Raw genomic sequence first — 22,385 nt, 5'->3', positions numbered from 1 at the left:
TAAACTTGTCTTGGGATGAAATTTTGCTTATCACAATAGGTGCTTGCTGTGGTGTTTCGACATGAGTGGTTAACGTTGCTAGCTGCGGTTGCAGTATGGGGTTCAATATATCGCAATTTTTTTGTGTGGCCACTTTGTTTGCCCTTTCAATCTCTTCTGGTGGCTTGACTTGCTCTATTGAAGTTGGCATGTTCAATTTATCTGGTAGAAAACCATTGCTATGGGGGTAGCAATTTCTAGACACCTGTTGGTTACTTGTCGTTTCTTGCTCAATTTGAGTACAGCTTTCGTGTGTTCCCATCTTGAAAGCCATATTAAGCCCTTCTTCTAGTGGCTTGGTTCGTCCTGTAGAGGTTGACAATATTTCACTTAGTGCTAAATCACAATTGAAGATGCTATACGGGTACAAATGGCTGCTTTCCTGGTTGCTTGGTTTCGCTGCATCGTCTTGACCATGAATTGCATGCTTGCATGTCACGTCAAGCGCATTCTCTGGTGAACTTACTTGCGCTGCGATGATTGCAAGCTGTGGCAATGGTTGAGGATTGACAAACTGATAATAATGATTAGTCGATAACCAATTGCCCAAGTTTTGATTAGCTAGAGTTTGTGTTTTCGTTAGATTTTCCTGACGTGTAATATTGCATGTCCAATTCATTGCTTCTACTTGTTGTTTATGAATTACGTGGTCAGCTAATGTCATAGGATTAGCCATATTGCTGCAAAATACACTTGTTTGGTTGTCTAACGGCTTTCTGCTTGAAATCTCATCAGTTTGCGGCATACTGTTTCGTCCAACATAGTACAGCCAGTTGTTACCACATTTTGGCTGTCTGTTTAGTTCTGCTGAAGTTGCCAACCTGGGCAATGCATTTTGTTGATCCAACTCACAATAAAATATGTTGTTAGGGTGGCAGCTGCTCAATTTCTGCTTGCTTTGATTTGACAACTCAATTTGATGAACATTTCCTTGTGTAATCTTTAATTGGCAGTCAACAGGTCCCTCGGGTGGCACGGCACGCTCTACTTTGGTTCCAATCATGGGCAATTTTGCATGGTGGGCATATACTGGCATTCCTTCTCCTTGGATTCTAAAAGCATTTTGGTCAGGTGTCCAGTTTGTCCTACAGGACTGGACACAGCAATTATTTACTACATCTATTGCATTATTTTGTGATTGATTTGTCAATGCACAGCAGAAAACGTCTGAGGATTGAAAATTGTGCACATTGGCTGTCCTCATTGGTTCATATTTACGGCCAGAATACTCATGAAATACCCAGTTTCGCTCATAAGGAAGTCTGATATCATTCAAGCTTGCTTTATTATTAAACCTCAGAGAGTCAACCATCGCATTGCCAATTTTTCCAAGGTAATAACTCTCCTCCTTTGGGGTGTTAGGCTGATCCACCCCTGTTTGTTTGGCTTTTCGTTGTTTTAGTTGTTTGCTTTTTTGTTTTAGTTGTTTGTTTAGTCTTTTTGCTGGATTTAACTGAGCTGATGAAGTTGCAAAATTAGATGATGTTCCTTGTTTATGATTAGCTTGCAAGCTATTGTTTACATTTTGCTCCATAGAGTTAGCCACCGCATTTTTGCACATGCTTATGGAAATGTTGCTTGATTTTTGCGTTACACATTGGTCTATTTCTATTTCATTGTTTTTTGCTTGCTGTAGGGCTGTGCATATCTTGTCAATTGTGCCCCCTGGTGGCTGGTTTGCCTGTTCGCCATCCAGTAACATCGCAAGAAGTAGTGGACTTGAATGCACTAGTTGATCTGAGTTGCTTGTTTTCGTTTTTCTATTTAGCTGGCCCACATTTTGCTTGTTAGGCTTCTCTACTGGGGTATATGAAGGAACATTCTGCATTTGAGATATTACTTTCCCATTGCGCCTTGGAAGCATGTATGCCTTGCCTGAATAATTGTACAATATTACCAAGTCTTTGTCTCTATTTAATCGTTCAAACACTGTGTATGTGGGATGCTGTATGATAATCCGACTTGCACCAATGTTGCCATGGAATTCTTGACCCTTGCACACGACAACTCCGCCTTCGCCCCAGTTTTCTTGTGGATTGGTCCAGGTTGGGTCTACAGCGCAGTCAATGCAAACTGGTGCGGTTTTCTTCAGCCCCAAAATGAGGTGGGTTTGGGCACAACATCTAGGGCAAATGTCCACATACGGAAGGGCCCTGCGGCACTGGTCCAGACTGATGCTTAGATTCTGTGGACAAAATATAAAGAAAAGGGGTAAGGAAAGACTATATAGTTCCTGTATCTGATTTTTTCCCCATGTATTTGAGAATTTGATGTATTTGAACTCTCTGGCCCTGCTACTCTTTTGACTGGTGTATTATGAGATTGAGGTAGGCAAAACTTTCAAAAAATCTCAAGTTCAAGTAAAAGTATGCAATGACAAAAGACTCAAAGTGCAATATATATGCTTTTTGGTATGTTGTTTATAAGTTGGTAAAATGTAAATGGCCATGTAACTCACTCCTACTTGCAGTACATCAAATGGTAGTATGTGTGAATGTGACAGTTATGTGTTGTTTGATAAGATAAGACTATAATTACAAGGCACCAGAATTTTTAAATATTAAATAAAACCTACTTCCTTTCTCTGACTGAAAGAAGAGTTCTCAGGGAAGCAAAATATTTGCCTCCAAAAATTTCTTGAGACCACAATTATTTAGTGTGGTATATTAAATACAATCTAGCAATTCATTAAGCGGTTAGGGCAGTGTGATAAAATATCAACAGATCAAACATGCTATGCAGCAAGTCAAAATGAAACACTGTGACAAAACTTTCCAAAGACATGTGAGTCTGGAACTATATCCTGTCTCCCTGATTTGACTTGGGTGTGATTGACAGGCAGATAAATTCAGAGAGACGCATGCTCTGTTTGTGTCAAAACATCATGGCGGTTTACATGTAAAAAAGGGAAAGACATAATGCAAGGGACTGAGAAACAGAACTCTACAGAATCAATGATCAAAAAACGTATTTATCTCACTTAAAAGAAGTTATAGATGTCTTCTGTATTTAAGAGACATGCGATACAAATGAGTGGCTGTGGGTGAACTGTGTTAGGATGGAGGTTTATCTATGGTCCGGTACTAGACACTTCTGGATTCAAACAGACTGTACGAGGATGTTGAGGTTTTGACAGCCCAGGCCGTATTGTGCTGTGCTCTGGTGCTGCTGCTCATCTCCTCTCTTGCTGTGCGCGGGTGGTTGCAGATGATTACTATATGACAACAGTGTTTCTGGTACTTGTGAAAATAGATCTATTTCAGCGAGACCGTCTGAAGCTGAGTTTACGATTGGTCGTTTTTCACATGGTACTGACAAAATTTGTAATTACTCTCACAAACGTGGACATTGGAAAAGTGACCACCATTTATTCAATTCTCGCCACCTAATGCTAATGTTAATGCTGCTATGTGTGCAGCACCTGCCCTGCTCAAATATACAGCAGAAAAAACCCTCTGCTGGGGAGACATAAAAACCGCCTTAGTGAGAGCCACTGATAAGATGGGAAACAGGAACAGGAAACACTACACTGCAACAATGGCTGCATGTACCAGTTCAAAGTAACACAAGCCTGGTTACATTCAGACTCCAACTGTCAAAAGAACTGAAAAACTGCTTCCCAGCTATGCTCCATGATGGGTTGTTGTCTCTTCAGGTGAAGAGAGGTGGAGATTGCCACGCATACAAACAGAGAGTCAAGGTACTGTTCCATGACACAACAGGAAAACCCCTGTAGACTGGAAATGGATCCACAATGATATACACTCACCTAAAGGATTATTAGGAACACCTGTTCAATTTCTCCTTAATGCAATTATATAATCAACCAATCACATGGCAGTTGCTTCAATGCATTTAGGGGTGTGGTCCTGGTCAAGACAATCTCCTGAACTCCAAACTGAATGTCAGAATGGGAAAGAAAGGTGATTTAAGCAATTTTGAGCGTGGCATGGTTGTTGATGCCAGATGGGCCGGTCTGAGTATTTCACAATCTGCACATCATTACAGATTTTCACGCACAACCATTTCAAGGGTTTACAAAGAATGGTGTGAAAACGGAAAAACATCCAGTATGTGGCAGTCCTGTGGGCAAAAATGCCTTGTTGATGCTAGAGGACAGAGGAGAATGGGCCGAGTGATCATGCCTTGTTACCACTGTGCAGGCTGGTGGTGGTGGTGTAATGGTGTGGGGGATGTTTTCTTGGCACACTTTAGGTCCCTTAGTGCCAATTGGGCATTGTTTAAATGCCACAGGCTACCTTAACATTGTTTCTGACCATGTCCACCCCTTCATGACCACCATGTACCCATCCTCTGATGGCTACTTCCAGCAGGATAATGCACCATGTCATAAAGCTCGAATCATTTCAAATTGGTTTCTTGAACATGACAATGAGTTCACTGTACTACAATGGCCCCCACAGTCACCAGACCTCAACCCGATAGAGCAGGGGTGTTCATTACGTCGATCGCGATTGACTGGTAGATGGCGAAGGCATTTTGGGTAGATTACGTCCCGTCATCCATCCAGTCACATGACTAATATACAGGACAACCAGTCAGATTACAGCTGACCCTAGGTCACATCATGGGCGCTGCACACGGATAAACAAGCGCGAGTTGAGCCCAGTCGTGCTCTCATGTAAATTCAAACGGCGTCTCAAAGCGGAGGCACGGGGCTATCTAAATATTTTACCATCATTAATCTGCCTCTGTTGTCCCTCGAAGGTGATGAATGAGAGCGCGGGTGCTGCGGGGATTTTCCCAGTCATTTATTCGATGCGTCAAAGAAAAAATACGGATGGATGTGTAAAATAAAAGTAGTTGTGTGAAAAAATGCAGTAAATTCTGATACTTCGTTTAATGTGATTTTTATGGCTATAAAAAAGACAAAACCATAATCAACATGATTAGCTCTGTTATCGCTTTCAAATGAAAAATGCAATTTTATTCTTGGCTGGCTGTCAGAAGCTACTGCCCGAACTATGCATCCCTCACTGATTCCATTCAGTGCAAGTCAGAGCAGTAATCATCATTCAAGTAATTATGAACATGTAAGAAGTTCAGTTGTGTTGTGCAGTATTATATCATGACGTTGTGCAAGGTACATCAAAATGCACTGTACATGTAAGAATTCATAATACATGTACAAATAAATATATGTTTAACATTTTTGTATTAGGTGGTAGATCTTTCAGACACGATCACTTTAAAAGTAGCTCACATACTGAAAAAGTCAGAGCACCTCTGCGATAGAGCATCTTTGGGATGTTGTGGAACAGGAGCTTCGTGCCCTGGATGTGCATCCCACAAATCTCCATCAACTGCAAGATGCTATCTTATCAATATGGGCCAACATTTCTAAAGAATGCTTTCAGCACCTTGTTGAATCAATTCCACGTAGAATTAAGGCAGCTCTGAAGGCGAAAGGGGGTCAAACACCGTATTAGTATGGCGTTCCTAATAATCCTTCAGGTGAGTGTATTTCTCAGCTCTGGTCAGAGCTCCCAAAACCAGTTCAAGAACACCTGAGTGAAGTAGTGGACCTCCACTCTAAACCAAAAGAAGAATTTGGCAAGCATTGCAGTCACTTGGACTTTGAATGGCTCCAGTCCAAAAGTGAAAATGAAAAGGAGAAACAAAATATGGAAATGGCCACACTAAAATTACAAGTCAAAAAACTACAGGATGAAGTCAAATAGAAAGATAGAAAAAAACAAAAACAAAGGTAATGACAGTCCAAGAAGATAATGAAGATGAAACTCTCACAACCAATGAACTTGCTGCTGCAATGAAGGTGGTCATGCAACCACAATAACAAACTCCGCCTGTCCACATCAACAACCAGCTCCTGCTCCAGCCCAGATGAACCCAGGAGTTATCTACACGACTGGTGGAGGAAGAGGAGGAGGAGGAAGAGGATGAGGAAGGAAGGAATGGGGAGGAAGAGGAAAATTAGGAAACATGAATATGCAACCCAATCAATGTTATGCATGTGGTGGAATTGGATATTGGTCAAGAGACTGTCCATTGAATCAACAACAAACTCAGCCACAACGGGGGTACAATCAAAATTTCATGCAACATGCACAGCCACAGATGCAGCAGGTCCAACCACAGATACAACCAGCTCCAACCATGATGACACAACACAGTCCTAGACAATATGGAGCACCTCAAGCTCTAAGAATGATGCCATTTCACCATAAGAACTGTGCTCAATATTCTAATGACCATTGATGAATATGATGACTGAAGGGGCCCACAGCCATACCAAGGCCAGTCGTTGAAGCTATGGAGAAGCGAACCAATAGTGGTGTTGATCATAAATGGACAGAAGATATGCTTTTTAGTGAACTCAGGAGCCACAGTTTCCTCCATAAGATGACCATTTCCTCTGACTATGATGACTATGTCCATTTCTGGCTGTGTGGGAAAACTAGAAACAAAACACGACTGAAAACTATCTGACCATCCATATGCTGTTTAACTACACCAAATCCAGAAAAGATCTATGTTCTACCCATCCAAAGACAAACCCTTAGGCTCATTCAATAAAGACATTTATCTTAATGCCACAAACACATCCTGTTCTATCCCAGATTAATATAAGGCCCAGGATAGGTTCTGGGTTGGTTTAGGTTCTATTTTGTTTTCATGGGTCACTTCCAATAAAAATGTAGCCTGGATAAATTACTTATATTATAATCAACAAAGATTCATGAACTTTACTACTGAAGCGCTAGAAGGAATAACTGAACAACTGGGTCCCACATCTCTGATGCCCTGGCAGAACCGTATAGCTTTAAATATGTTATTAGCCAAAGAAGGTGGTGTTTGCCCTATGTTTGATACTGAGTGTTGTACATACATTCCCAATAATATTACCACAGATGGAAGTATTTCTAAAGCCCTGCTCAGACTCATCCTATTAGCACATGTATTATCTGAACATTCAGGGATCCCCAACAATTCCTACTCAGCCTACAGAATTTTTGGCCCCTGGGTGGCAATCATTGCCTCTGCTTTCACCACCATTATGATTATCATAGCAGTACTTATTAAAATTTGATGTTGATGATGTCCCCTGCCTTTGGCATGTTGTTGAGTGACTTATCACTACTGCCATAGCAAGACAACCGCACATTCAGCTTTTGCATTTGTCTCCCCCTGAACCTCTGTTGACTACAGACTCCCCAGATGACTCTGACTTTCATTCCATTCTTGGTGCTAATGTAGTTTAATTTACACACAGAGTAGCTCACCTGTAATAGTAGTCCGGTGGCCCGGAGTGGGATGCATTCAGGAAATGACCCAAAAGACAAGCTCTGATAGTGTAATGATATTTATTACAAAATATATGCCAATCACAGACAGAGTCTGGGTATTCTCTGAGCCAATGTGAGAAAGACCCCGAATAAAGAAACTCACCCATATTTATAGTCTACAGAACTATAGAACTGTAGGACAGCCCCTTAACATATGTTGTTTGTTCAGGCGTTAGGTCCCAAAGCTCAGCAATTCCTGTACCTTGCACCCATACCTCCTAGGGTGAGTTTATGACCTTTGTCCCCTCTGTGTCTTAACCCTTAAAAAACAGACATGAAGAAACACATGGAACTGATAACAGATGGCAGGCCAGGTACCACACTAATCTAAGTAGCTGCCCTTTGTTTCATCCATGCTGCACATACAGTATTTTATATTAGTCTGAGAGTCACACATTTTATACAGCATTATAAGGTTTGAAGCTCTGCTACTATTTGACACATTTCATTCATCAATTTGCTTGATGTTAATGATTTTCAATGCATGTTTATGTTTTAGCTAAACCATTTTTTGGGGTGGCTTATTTTATTTTTTGTTGAAAGGTAGCAACCGGCGTCTTTCTGTTAGTGATCACATCTGTCTGTGATTAAAAGGGGCAAGTGTGAATAATATACAAATATAATACATTTGTTGCTTTCGTACAAAAGTACAAAATGTTCTGTTTTCATATAGTAGTTGCCATTCCTCATGACCTCAAGAGACTGAATTGTAGCAGCAGCTGCATTTCTGTGAAGGTCATATCTCGTCTGTGTTTTTTCCCAGACTCCCAGACATTTTACTTTTAAAGAATGCTTCAAACTGGATTAAGAGTGCTATTATGTGGACTGGGTGTCCACCATTTCTAATGGATAATATCAATAAGAATGCTGCAGTTTAACTTTACAACCTTATGAGAGGTGAGCAATTGTGGGCAAGATCATTCAAAGAAGTAATTAGTTATAGTTACCTACTCTTACTCTTCTCCCCAAGTGACTGCGTTACTAACTGTGTTACTGTGCAATGAAAGTAACTCATTACTATATAAAGTACTATTTAATTACCCAAACAATTACTTTTTTAGCCAATCACAATAATGGCGTTACTGCAAAGCATAGAGTATTTAGTTAGATTACTCGTTACTGGTAAAGTTACAATAAGTAGTAGTAGATAAGAAGTTACAATATGACCCAGCAGCTGAGAGTAGCACAGAAACTAAACACATACAAGGGATGTGGTGGATTAAAAATCACAAACAAAAACACAAAGTTGGGACACCCCATATCCGAAGTAGGGCAAATTATCCTGTAGAATGGTAATAAAAAAGAAAGTACTACAATTTAATGTTGAAAATCACATTATATTTTCTAAATAAAGAGCTTTTTAGATTATCATTGTTGGCATCGGTACTGGGTATCGAGTCTTTTCCTTAGTATTCCTTATTTAGTCAAAATAAAGTTTGAAATTTTAGTTTGGTAACAACACTACAAAGAGCCTATGTTCCTAACTCTCATGCAATATTGCAGGGAGTACAAGAAGCCAATATAATTCCTACTACACTGCAACATTGCATCAAACACTATTTTAACATTATCATTAGGTTATTAGGTTATTTGATACAAGCTACTATGAATGGATCTGAAAAATCATATAAAAACTGCATATAGGCTTAGAGAATGTGCAATCAAAACTACACATTCGTATGGGTTGTTGCAATGTCTTTCTCTGTGTTCATGAGACCCCCTGTTCCAAGACAAATTTCTCCCATAGGAGTAGCTTATCTTATCCTAGATCCTATCTTAGAGCCATTCATTTTCTCTTTGATCCTTGTTCTGGCTCCGTCATTATTCTCTGAGGTCTTCCATCACTGTTGTGTTAAACAGAATGCTGATTGTAAAAGGTATTAATACCAAACCACTGGATTGACTGATGCAGATTACTTAAAAGATTGTATATATTTTTTAGTCTCTGGCTAAATCAATACTTACAGGTTTGTGTTCCAGTCCATGGTCCATAGTTGTGTTCTCCATGGCCAGCCTCTCCTCTCTATAATCTGCACAGACACAATTGGTCAAATTAGACCCAGACAGTGCACTTTCAGTCTCAAAGGCCAATATTAAATATGATGAGCTACAATGCCTGGGTTTGAGATGACATCACAACTTTCTATAAGCCAATCATATTTAATACAGATGAGGGGCAGATAAAATTAATATTGTTAAAATGCTGGTGTCAATGGGTCTAGTCACTAATAAAAAGGATCACATTCAAGATTTCTCCCCCTTGAACCTTATCGTGGTGGGGGAGTTTACGTACCCGAATGATCCTAGGAGCTATGTTGCTTGGTGCATTATGCCCCTGGTAGGGTCTCTGTAAGAAAATTATGCTAATGTTTTATCATCTAATAAACTGTATGCTTGAAGCCTGTAGAACTGAAAAACAAGAAACTGGGATGCGAGTGGAAAGACCAGAAACCTGTGTAATTGAATTGAAAACTGGGAAATGGGAGGCCCAGGGTGGAAGATCATACTTATAACAAGGTTAGTTCTGATAAGCATGTTGAAGTAATGATGATTTGTGTCAGTGTGTTTAAATAAAAGGCTGCTGCGATTAAGGAAGAGTGGAGAAGGTACAGGGAAGGCATCGCAGAAGCTAAGTCTGTGCAGCTCTTTGACTGTGCCCGCTCCCCTCTGATCAGGGCAGAAAAGTCTAACCCTTGTCTTGAGTATTTTGGGTAAACAGCGCGTCAAGAACAGAGTTTTCTTGACAGTCTCCCATGGCAAACAGGTCCTAGGTGACGGGTCAAACTAGGAGCAGTTCCCAATACCCCTATGATGAGAAATATAGCAAGGACTGTGACGTTGTCCGGTATGGCGCAGCTGGGGCCCCACCCTGGAGCCAGGCCTGGGGTTGGGGCTTGAATGCGAGTGCCTGTTGTGTCGGCCTATGGACCAAACAGCAGTGTAGAGTACCCAGCCTTCTTGGAGTCCCTGGGAGGGGTACTAGACAGTGCACCTACTGGGGACTCCATTATTCTACTGGGGGACTTCAACGCCCACGTGGGCAACGCCAGTGACACATGGAGGGGTGTGATTGGGAAGAATGGCCTCCCTGATCTGAACCCGAACAGTGATTTGTTATTGGACTTCTGTGCTAGTCACAGTTTGTCCATAACAAACGCCATGTTCAAATACAAGGGTGTCCATCAGTGCACATGGCACCAGGACACCCTAGGTTGGAGGTCAATGATCGACTTTGTCGTCGTGTCATCTGACCTTGTTGTTCTTCATCCACACACTGATCTGTTGGATGCAGTGGCAGAGTGAATCCACTGGTCCATATTCACCTGCTGCCACGTGCTGCCACCTGCTGAGTGTCATCCATATAGTTGTGGTAGGCCTTGAGTGTGTTGAGGGTGGGCTCGCTGACATGTTGAGTCAGACCAAAGGTTTCAAGGACAGAACTGAGCTCTTTAGCATTTCTGTCAAACACATTATCCACATGTACATTAAAACATCTGTAATTACTAAACCATCAAAGTCTGTGCATACGACTGAAAGCATCTCAGTAAAATTATCAATAAAACTCAGTAAACGTACTCAGTAAAAAGACTGCTGGGGAGATTTGTATGACTATTTAAAGCAGGGGTGTTCATTATGTCGATCGCAAAGGCATTTTGGGTAGATCACGTCCCGTCATCCATCCAGTCACATGACTAATATACAGGACAACCAGTCTGATTACACCTGACCCTAGGTCACATCATGGGCGCTGCACACGCATAAACAAGCGCAAGTTAGCTTAACCCTATAGCGTCGGATCCTATCGTCGCCGATAGAGCGCGGTTGCGGACTTTCCAGCAGCGTAACTCCGCAAATAGTCGTGCTCTCATGTAAATTCAATGTGGAGACATCTAAATATTTTACCATCATTATGGTAATCTGCCTCTGTTGTCCCTGGAAGGTGACGAATGAGAGCGCGGGTGCTGCGGGGATTTTCCCAGTCATTTATTCGATGGGTCAAAGAAAAAATACGGATGGATGTGTAAAATAAAAGTAGTTGTGTGAAAAAATGCAGTAAATTCTGATACTTCGTTTAACATGATTTTTATGGTTATAAAAAAAGACAAAACCATAATCAACATGATTAGCTCTGTTATCGCTTTCAAACGAAAAATGCAATTTTATTCTTGGCTGGCTGTCAGAAGCTACTGCCCGAACTATGCATCCCTCACTGATTCCATTCAGTGCAAGTCAGAGCAGTAATCATCATTCAAGTAATTATGAACATGTAAGAAGTTCAATTGTGTTGTGCAGTATTATATCATGACGTTGTGCAAGGTATATCAAAATGCACTGTACATGTAAGAATTCATAATGCATTTACAAATAAATATATGTTTAACATTTTTGTATTAGGTGGTTTCAGACACGATCATTTTAAAAGTAGCTCACATACTGAAAAAGTCAGAGCACCCCTGATTTAGAGTATGGAGGGGGATTGTTTTAGCTCCATTTTAAAGGAAACACACTCAAAAGATGAAAAAATCCTAAATGACAACCTGTGACTAACTAAATTATCTCTAAAAAAACACGCACACACCTCCATCCTTTTTGTTTACTCATGTTTCAGATTCAAATTTGAAGTTGGGTGGAGTTGATTCCACTAGAATTGCATTACCTGTGTTTTTGTCGAGCCATGTTTCGGTTAAAAACATAAAATCAAGACTAAAAAAAGAAATAAACTCATCAAAAAATCACTTGTTACATAAAGATCTGAGACTGAGCACAGCAAGTTTCAGATTAGTTTCAGTAGGACTGGATGTTATCTTCTTACAGCAAATGTGAACTAAATGTCTCTGATTGGACAGTGTAACTGTCCTTCTGTTAATCAGTCAACGTGGTGTAACTGCAGATATAGCTCCATCACAGGGCCTCAGCGTGATATTATCTTTATCAGGACTGTATGTCCTGGGACAGCAGAGGCCCTGTGTGTTCTAGCTCTTGGTGATAACAGCTCTGAGGCGAGGAGGGAGGAGTTTGGGTGAGGGACCAGGTGAGGGCTGAGGAGGCGGAGCAGGTGGAAGGTGAAAGACGAGGGGAGATAGGTGGGTACGGGGAAGAGTTCAGCATTTTTGATGCCAAAACTCTTGATCACGATATATTAGGTGTGAGGGGAGCCATCTTAATTCCTGAGCTGATGAGGCTTTCTAAATGGTTGGGAAGGGCCATGGGTGAAGGTGGGGAGGAAAAGGAGAGTCCTTAGATGGAGTAGATGTAGCAAAGGGAACCCAAGGCTGGTCTATGGGTGGGGGAGGTGATGGGGGTGCTGCTGGGACTGAAACCTCTGCTGGGGCTGTCACAGACAGGTTCAAAGCCTGTGACAAGGGCCCCGGGGGAAGTGACGCTGGAGATAAATTCTTCACTTGGGAAGGTGGTGGAGCTGCTGACTTGTTCTCTGGGGGAGGTGGTGGTGCTCCTAAATCCCTCGCTGGGGGAGGTGGTTGTGGTGCTGGTGATGACTCCTTCTCTGGAGGAGATGGTTGTGCTGCTGGTGGTGACTCCTTCGCTGGGGGAGGTGGTGGTTGTAGTTGTGGTGCTGCTGGTGGTGCTGACACATTGGCTCGGTCTCTGGCTGGCACAGCAGGGATGCTTCTCTCATTCCTCTTTTCTCTCACTGGCCCAGGACCCTGTCTGTTCCCTTCTGGTGTCAACTGCGCCCACATGCTCAATCAGCTGTTTAACTCCTAGGCGTGTTGACAAAACTTTTGGCAGGAGTTTTGTAGTTTCAGAAACCGTGTAAGTGTAGGAGATTGTTTGTTTTCCTCTGTGGCTCACATCTCTAATAGCAACATCTCCTAACAGCAGCGTATCTCTGACCCTGACGTTTGGCACAGATCGCCTATCTGTCTGTGCTCTTTTGTCAACTTCATTGCTCTTGTTTTGTGACAAAAATCCATTTTCCAAATCCAACATCAATATGTGACAGTGGTAAAATCTGTTTGTAAATTGTATTTACATTATCATTGTCTTTTATCACTTGTTGCCTTGACTTGGTATTCTTGTCTTTATAAAGTTTTGGAAAAGACACTGTATCACTCAGGTTTAACTTGAAAGTAGCAGTTTTATCACCTTCTTCTCTGAAAGTAACTGTGGGCTGCTAACCACTTGAAGTCACAGGAAGTATCCGGTGAATTCCTGGTTTCTTCTCTCAGACATGTTGCTGGCTCATCAGAAATTTTGTTTAAAAATGTAAAAATTATTTTAAAATCCTGGACTACTTAAGAGAAAATCATAACGAAACAAATCTTCCAGCACTGGAAGAGGTAAAATTGTTAAAAAGTAAACTAATGAAGGAAGCAGCAGGAGCAAGCAAGGTTTGCGTTTGAACTCATCAGGGGCAAAAATGTAAGTTACATGTGGTTTGTAGAAACATAAAGGTGATTTTCAACAAACTGTAAAGAAAATGTAAGAATTCATGTCTGTAAAAGGATTTGACTAAGACTTCCAGATATCAGCTTGTCTCCATGAAAATGTAATTGATTAGTCCAGAAGTCCAGTTCCATGATAGGACATTAAAATAATGTATTCAGTCAGAAGTGACTAAGATAGGGTACATCTATCTTACTGTGAGAGACCTCACCTCTCCACAGATCTGACTTGTAACTTGGCCTTGTGGTCTGCTTGTCTCTAGGTAGATATTTTAATGCCATACTGTGGTTGAACTGTCTGAAGTTACGACAGAGGTTTGTCACACTCTATGGTCGATTCAGAACCTTTTGGGTTTGAACAGAAGGCAGAAGGGACTGGCTACTCAGTTTGGGGTCTCACACGTCTGGACTTCTTTATTCCAGTGGTGGATGAAGTACTCAATTTTGTTCCTTAAGTAAAAGTACGGATACAGAGGTTAAAAGTTACTCAAGTAAAAGTATCACTTGAAAAAATCTACTTAAGTAAAAGTATTTAAGATCTGTTCAAAACTGTACTTCAAGAGCAAAAATAAAAGTATTTCACACAAGTGTTAAATGTAGTGATATTGAATAAAAATTATACAGATTTTGGTCAACAGCAATACAAATCTTAATTTTTTATTTTTTAACTTTATTTTGTGTTTTTATTTTTGTTGCTCAAAACCAAAGGGTGAAGTCGAAAACTTTAGTCAGGATGTTACTACGAACATGGTAAAAATAACAATTCAAACAGTCACAAGAAAAACAGTCACAGTGGGACAAACAGATCAACCAAAAGCAGACTTTAAATTGAAACAAGCTCTCATTGCGGGACAAAGGGGGGCTTCCAATTTTCAAAAGGCTCACACACAGCTATTGCGGAGAGTGGAAGATGGATAAGCCAACCACCCCTATCAGACTTTTTAACCATTTGCCATGGACCCTTTCTGCATACTATAACATGTGGTTTACTAATTACTTACCCTTTTTGATGTGCCCACTCAATCTGGAAAAATGTGAATTATAATAAAAATGAGCAGATTACTCACCAAAAGGTACTGTGTTGACAGACTTGGTATTTGACTTTTATTAATAACTCATCACATTCACACAAGGCTTCTTCCTGTCTTTACTGAATCTAGGAATCTTGAGATCGTCACTCTAAACTAATAAAATTAAAACTAGAATAAAATTTCACTGTTTCTTGGAGCCGGCTTAATTACTGGTCCTCACGCTCATACAGCAGGACTGATACAATCGTGCATAATAGCAGTACCTGTTGGACTGATGCAGTCATGCATTTCAGCAGTGTCCAAAAGACTGATGCAATTGGCCAACAGTGGCTTAGTAAACTTCTCACAGAATTTCCAATTAAATAGTGACTTTACTCAAGAACGGAATGACTCGTAGGTCTAGGATCTATAGTGATTCCTCCATTTCACTGGTGAATCTCTCAACTTATGAGCACTCCAGATGAACCGGCTATCCCAAGTCTCGAGATCCCCACTAGTGATTCAGTCTTGAGTCTGTATGCACGTTTGCATTCAACACACAGCCGCAGTGTGAGGTAAGAGATCGATTTGCCTAATAGACAATCACACAGGAAACCAAGTGTTTGTGAGAGGCTTGTTCCAACAATGGGAAAATATCAGAATCTCCTGTGTGAGAGGTGTTTGTTCCAATAATGGAAACATTTCTCATTAACTCAAGGTTTGTACATCTGACAGTTTTATGATAACAAACATATTCAGATATAACCTACTTGCATGAGCCCTCAACACAGGATACATCATGTTTTCGTAGAAAGCATACATGCATACAATGTTTCCACAAGCGATAGTTCCTTATCTTCTGATCTAGGCAGAGACAAACATGATCTGATCTTTACCAAAAATACACAATGGTTGAGATTTTTACCTCCAGTAATATTTGCACTTCACAATAATTGAATTGTAGATGAATGTGTACAGCTAACTTCATTTTGTAACTTCATCAGAAAATGATCATATACTCTTTTACTTTATTTTCAGGCTTTTAAACACTGCTTTTTTTTTTTTTTTTTTTTTTTTTTTTTTTTTTTACAAAAGACGTTTTATCAAATAAAAATAATTAAAAAATCTAGTGAAATGAACTAAAAAATGATAATACATGGATATTTTGAACATAATACATGGATATTTTCAACATTGCCCATCGCTCATTCACATAATTTCCAACAAAATGTGAAATTTCACAACAGAAATATCTTCTCCTTTTAAGTGTATTTCTTCACCATTCATTCATGCATTTGTTTTATATGCACAATATTTAGTACAATATTTAAATCCTTGGGACATCCTTATCGATATTTCATATGTCAATGACCTGACAAATTACCTGAAGTAAAGCATTAAAAAGATGATTGTTACTGTGAAAATGGAGATTAACTTGTCTAAAGAGTAGTCAACCGATTCACACAGCTTGGTTTTCAAATAAACAACTTAAATCAATGTTTCTTTTTATGTAGATATGCTCTACTAACTTGTAAGCTTATAAGTTTCTAATATTTTGTTAATCAAGACTTATGTGTTTATACTGCCGTCAAGAGGCCGATAATGAGAGGAGCAACCAGGCATACACATCTAGCCTCAATCTCTCAACAGCCATCCACTCCTGGGAAGGTTCACCACTGAAAATGCTTTCTCCATTTGTGGATAACAGCTCTCATGGTTTGCTGGAGTCTCAAAGATTTAGAAATGGCTTTGTTACCTTTTCCAGACTGAGACATGTCAATTACTTTTCTTCTTATCAGGCTTGGGTGTGACTATGAAATTGAACTCAGCTTTCCACAATAATATGATTAATCACAGTTACCTCATCATTTAAAAAGGGGGGCAGTTACTTTTTCACCCGGGATCATGTAGGTTTGGATAGTATTTTTCTCTTAACAGATAAAGTCATCACAGAAAAGCTGCAGTTTACTTGGGTTATCTTTGTTTAATATTTAAATTTGTTTGATGATCTTCCAAAACTGTTGTGGAATTTCTAATAGTAAAAACCTTAAAAATATAAAAATAACAGAAGCTGTCTTGAATCAAAAAGTCTAGTTTATTGAATCAAGTTGATTTCCCTCACCGTCTCCTATTTTATCATGGCCAGGTGGGCTCTTATATATAAGTGCCACGCATCCCATCCTCTTAATAATTAACTTGGTATGAACATGTATTCTGGGTTCACTGAAGTCAAAGTGGGCAAAACATGTTTGCTTATCTGGTCTTCTGAGTTTACACATACATATGGCGGTTCAAAGTACGTATAGCATAACATTCCACGTAGGAGACCACAAGGGGCAAACAGGTCAAAGTATAATTGTCACATGAAGAATCATTCTGACAAAAAGTACTCTAAAAAGTGTAAGTCAATGTAACTGAGTACTACCCGTAGCTGGTAGTCACCTCTGGTAAGTAAAGATGAAATAGGATAAAAGAAGCAAAATCTAAGAAAACTAAATACTCAAATCATGTGATTTAAAGTTATGTCTACGGCATGACTTTAAAATAATGCCACAGAGTCCAGCAGTAATGTGACCAGAACTGAAGAAGCGGCTTGGATGAGCAGCAAAACGTCTTCACTCTTAAAACGATTTGTCTACTTGACAGATTTCAATTTCATCTTTAGCGATTTAAAGTCATGTTAACTCACATATCAGCTTTCAACTTTTTTCCCAAAGGGAAGTTGATTTGCAGCAGTGTCAGACTTCCATTAAACATATAATACAATGCAACGCTTGATCACAGCTTCAGCTCACACTTGAGGATACGGAAGTACATTCCCTTTAAAAATAGGCAAAAAGGCACAGAAAATGTAACCATATTTCACCATCACTGATCCGAGCTATAGCAAAGCATTCATCCTGTTCATGACTTCAGGGATAAGCTCTCTCTTTGTCCTGGGGCGGGGAATTATGAGCTGCCACCAGGAGGAAGGAGGTTAAGCAAAGAGCAAGTGGTCAGGGCTCTGTATTTGTTGAATCCTACAAATCACCCTTCTGCTGTAGATGTAATGCGGGTGGGACTGCTCTAAGTCTATAATTTTACCTGCCACTTTGACCAACTGAGCCAGAGGATTTCTACTGGACACAGAGAGGCCACGAAAAACTAACAGACAATACAAAACATAATAGTGGATTAAATAAAACTCAGATAAAATTGGGTCATAAGAACATTACTAACATCAAATTATTTATTTTCTCTAAAAACAACAGTCGCTGCTGCACTTTCTTGCAGGTAGCATCTGTGTTTGGTTCAAAGCATGGATAATAATTGCCCAGAAGCAGTTGCATCTGAATTTAATGCAAACTTAACTTTTCAGTGTTTAATAGTGGTGCACAATTTGGGAAAGTATCTAATTGTGATTTTTTTAACAAGCATTGCAATTTCAATTACATTTGTGATTTATCTTTTAATAATAGAATTCTGTTCAAAGTTCACATTTCAGTTCACATGCAAAATGAGATCAGAGATTGCATCCTTTGTGATTTGCTAATTACATCCATTCAAACTGAACTTAAAACTTAGAGTTTCATTCATACCTTATGGCGTAGAAAGTGCACGATCCGTCAAGACGTCTTTTAGCAGCAGTTGCAAAATATTGAACCACGCTAGCTTCCACGCTTCCTCTTTTGACTCAGCTCCTCCCTGTCTCTCTCTTTCTACTCTCCCCATATCTCTCCCTACAAGCTCTCCTCCTCCTTTCTCTCTTCCTGTCTCTCTTCCTGTCTCCCCCCATCCTCCCTCACTAACCTGCATACCACTGAAGACTGTTGGGGAGTCATTTTTTTTCCCACAGACCCACTAAAGAATGCGAGAAAGTTGTTAGCTACTAAAGCCTGAATACTATACAAAAAAAAAAAAAAAAAAAAAAAAAAATCTGTCCAAAAGCTCCACCCACAAGCCTACATCATCATCCATATACCCACACAGCAATAAAAAAAGAAAATTAAAAAACTATATATATATAAAAAAAAAAAAACGACAAACTACAACTTCACAAATCTGATTCTATTCAATTTTCTTTGCAATGGAACCTATACCAGACTACTCAAATAAGAGTAAAAATGTATTTGAGGAAACTAGAACTGCAAGAAACACAAATGTTCAAATGATTTCATATTGTGATCATAAAGTTTTGTCACTTGTAGACTTACAGTGGGGGAGAAGAACCAAAACTTTTACTCAAGTAAGAGAACTACTGTACTGTTAAATATATTATTGGAAAGTACTAAGTACAATATTAAAGTTACTCAAGTAAATAAATGAATACATGCAACTGAGCTCTACCCACTCCTGCTTCTGATGATGTTTGACTTCACTCATTTTTACTTGACTTCATTTAAATATTACTGGTTGGTCAGGGGTCAATCACAGACCACAGCAATGTATAGCTGTTGTTGTGAGTCACAACTGAAACTACAATATGGTTTGTTAAAGGCCCTGTACTTGATTTTGTTCCATGTATTTGAACAAAATGACTCCCAGTACAGGTATATTGTATAAATCAGCTGTGCAGGGTCTATATCTAATTAGAATTAAATTATATTGTCCAGTAACTAGGAAGTGCATGTAAGCTTGCTATATATCGGGTACGACACCTTTAAAGGAGCATTGTGCAAGCTACAGAGTGTTTGTACTAGTACTAGTATACATCTGGCGTGAAGTGGAACTGAAACTGTTGTGCACTTTCACTATGTGCAAGCTTGTATGAGCACGAACCAAACAGCCCTCAAAGAAGCTTTCCTCTCCAGAATCAACTTGATCAACTTTAATTGTTGTCAATAATGATTAGCTTTCCTCACAAGCAACATTACTATGTCATCATGGCTCACGTAAATGCAACTTGCGAACAAGTCACACATTACTTCATAATCTTAATGTCAAGAAAGCTCTGTTCTCGACGCACTGTTTACCAAAAAAACTCAAGACAAGTGTTAAACTTTTTTCGGCTGTGATAAGAGGGGAGAGCCCACAGACAAAAAGCTTTGCCTGCTCTGTGCCTTCTCCGACTTCTTTCTGACAGTGGTCTTTTATTTAGTCTCATGACGCATTCTTTATACACATGATGACATACATTATTTTAACACATGACACTTATTTAAGCACATCATTAACACATATGATTTCAACACATGACTCAACTCAGCATTTTAAACATCAGCACTCTGTATTTTTTCACACAAACATTTCCTGTTTTTCATTTCAGTTACACAGGCTTATTGTTTCCATCGCACCAGTTACGCACACATAATATAAGCATAATTTTATTAATTGATAAAATATAAGCATAATTTTATTCACACTTAACTATACTGGCTATAACACTGTAGAGACACAGCAAATTACCAATTCACAACAAGCTGCTGTTCGTGTACTGTATTGGTATGTTGATTAATGTACACTGTCCCTGTTAAATAAACCAAATAAATAAATAAATACTGCAAATGCATAATGTGCGATGCATCCACTAAACCAAACCAAAACACCATATAATGCTACCTAAATGACTGGCTCCATCTAGATTAGCATGACAAATAAAAGCTGAGACACATTATTACTTATTTTGTAACTATATCTTGCCTTCTCATCTCATCAGAAGAAAAGCCAACTGTGGGTCCCGCCTAACGCTACTAATGGTGTTATTTTTACCAGTAATGACTAATCTAACTAAAGACTCTTTCCTCAGCTGTAACGCCCCATTACACTGTCAGTGTAATGTGCTCGTTATTTTACAGAGTCTCTGATCAGACTCAGACTCTCTCATCTCATTCAGAAGATCTGCAAAGTAAGGCTACAGTCTGTGTGTAAAGAGGACAGTAGTTCTGCGTTGTTGTGACTGTACACTTGTGAGTCAGTGTTGGTGATTTTGAGATCAATTGAAAAAATTGAATAGTAAATAAAAAAAGAATGGACATGCCAGTGTTGTGGCAAAATCTCAGTGTAAGTACAGTACTTATAAGGATGAGAAATTAAAGATGTTGGTTCAAAAAGAAATATTTCTCTTTTTATTTGAAACTTCAAATGGTACAGATTACACAGAGTACACAAGGCAATCTGTAGGAGAGTGCAAAGAGTAAACAGGGTTCATGATCTTATATAGCAGTTTTCTTATCCACTGGGTAAGGCTACTGCTGTGTGGTTTAGGCGAGATGCTTACAGAGACACCATAGATCATCAATGCACAAGAACATTTCAGCTCCCTGACGCGATAGGGTCGGTCGTATCAGACTAGCCTTGATAACTCCTACACAACCGAATAACCCTGTCCAAAAATAGACTAAGGACATACCAAATAAATGAAAGCATTACTTACCAGAGATTTGTGTTAAGTTGAATCAAAATAAAATTTATTGAAAATTACAATTTGAACTCAGAGTGGTGCCGTCAGTGTCTCAACAACTTATCATTTGATACACCCAAGTGTCCTTGGTTCTTATTCTCAACTCAACAGGTTCTGTCACCGACAGCACTGTTCAACTCCCTATTGAGGAACGATGTGCATCATGAGGTGCATCTTGAGGTAACCCAAGTATGAGGAGACAAGAGGTTCTTAAGTGTTCAATATGATAGCAGAAGAACAGAAACCTACACTTTGCAGAACAAAGCAAGGCTTTCATGGGAGGCTCTACCCCTGGCTATGGCTTTCTGAGTGGTCCTTACATACAATAGTCATACAAACATTAGCAAAGAAGATGTAAGGATGACGATGCAAGGACAACGAGCACACAAAATACAGGCACTTATATACAAAAATCTAACCACAAACTCCTCCCAAGTTAGTTTTCCGAGCATCTTGTTTACACCCTCAGCTGCTCATTACTACCATGTTAGGACTTGCTGTGGTCATGTCACATAACCTCTTCCTCTGCAAGTGCAGCGGATACAACACAGAACAGTCTGTAAAAGGTAAAAAGTTAAGCATAAGCAACACACTGAAGCACATTTAACACATAGCATATTTCTGTACCAAAATAGCATATTTCTGCGCCAAACCCCGTGTAGTTCTTTGCACAAACAATTCAATTCAATTTCAATTCCAAAATCACAACAACAGTTGTCTCGAAGGGCGTTCATGTTTTGGTTGATGGGGGAAAGCAGAGTACCCGGAGGAAACCCATCCAGACACGGGGAGAAACATGAAAAACTCCACACAGAAAGGCCTGGCGACCCGGGGATCGAACCAAACCCTCTTGCTGTGAGGCATGAGTGTTGCCACTCAGCCACCGTGCCGCCAACACACAAAAACAAAACAACAAGAAAAATCAGACAAAACAAGAAAAATCGGCCAGGCGAGGAGGAGGAAGACCAGACGAGGAGGAAGAGAGCCGGGCGAGGAGGAGGAGAGCCAGGCGAGGAGGAGAACCAGGCGAGGAGGAGGGCCAGGCGGGGAGGAGGGCCAGGCGGGGAGGAGGGTCCAGCTGTCATCAGGGCATCTGAAAGAGATACACTCCACAGGGGGAGTGGGACAGGGGACAGCATGTGAATAGCATTGCTGATGAGAAAATAGGACAAAGTAGAGGATAGTGCTCAGGTTGCCATACTTCCCCAGCTAGTTATCTCCT

The 22,385-nt window shown here is 39.9% G+C and overlaps 1 protein-coding gene across 1 annotated transcript; it reads right to left on the bottom strand.

The window, feature by feature from the left end:
• Window positions 1-327: 327 nt before the first annotated feature.
• Window positions 328-21,213, bottom strand: LOC117371405 (uncharacterized). Its single transcript, XM_055221833.1, has 5 exons — window positions 21,137-21,213; window positions 9,333-9,397; window positions 1,229-2,224; window positions 506-526; window positions 328-345 (listed from the first exon to the last, which is right to left on the bottom strand). The coding sequence occupies exons 2-5, from the start codon at window positions 9,372-9,374 to the stop codon at window positions 328-330; spliced, it is 1,077 nt and encodes a 358-aa protein (XP_055077808.1). The 5' UTR covers window positions 9,375-9,397; window positions 21,137-21,213.
• Window positions 21,214-22,385: the final 1,172 nt, after the last annotated feature.

This window comes from Periophthalmus magnuspinnatus, chromosome 5 (assembly GCF_009829125.3).
Source record: "Periophthalmus magnuspinnatus isolate fPerMag1 chromosome 5, fPerMag1.2.pri, whole genome shotgun sequence".
NCBI classification, from domain to species: domain Eukaryota; kingdom Metazoa; phylum Chordata; class Actinopteri; order Gobiiformes; family Gobiidae; genus Periophthalmus; species Periophthalmus magnuspinnatus.
Note: the sequence above shows the minus strand (reverse complement) of the source record. Positions and strands in the feature narration are given on the sequence as shown.

Bases quoted from the DNA above. Each gene is read 5' to 3' on its own strand.
- LOC117371405 (XM_055221833.1), bottom strand. From the start codon at position 9,374: ATGGAGAACACAACTATGGACCATGGACTGGAACACAAACCT. The intron at 2,225-9,332 runs GTAAGTATTGAT...TTTTGTCCACAG, and splicing joins ATGGACTGGAACACAAACCT to AATCTAAGCATCAGTCTGGA. The intron at 527-1,228 runs GTGCACAATTTT...CCATTGCCACAG, and splicing joins AACCAATGAGGACAGCCAAT to CTTGCAATCATCGCAGCGCA.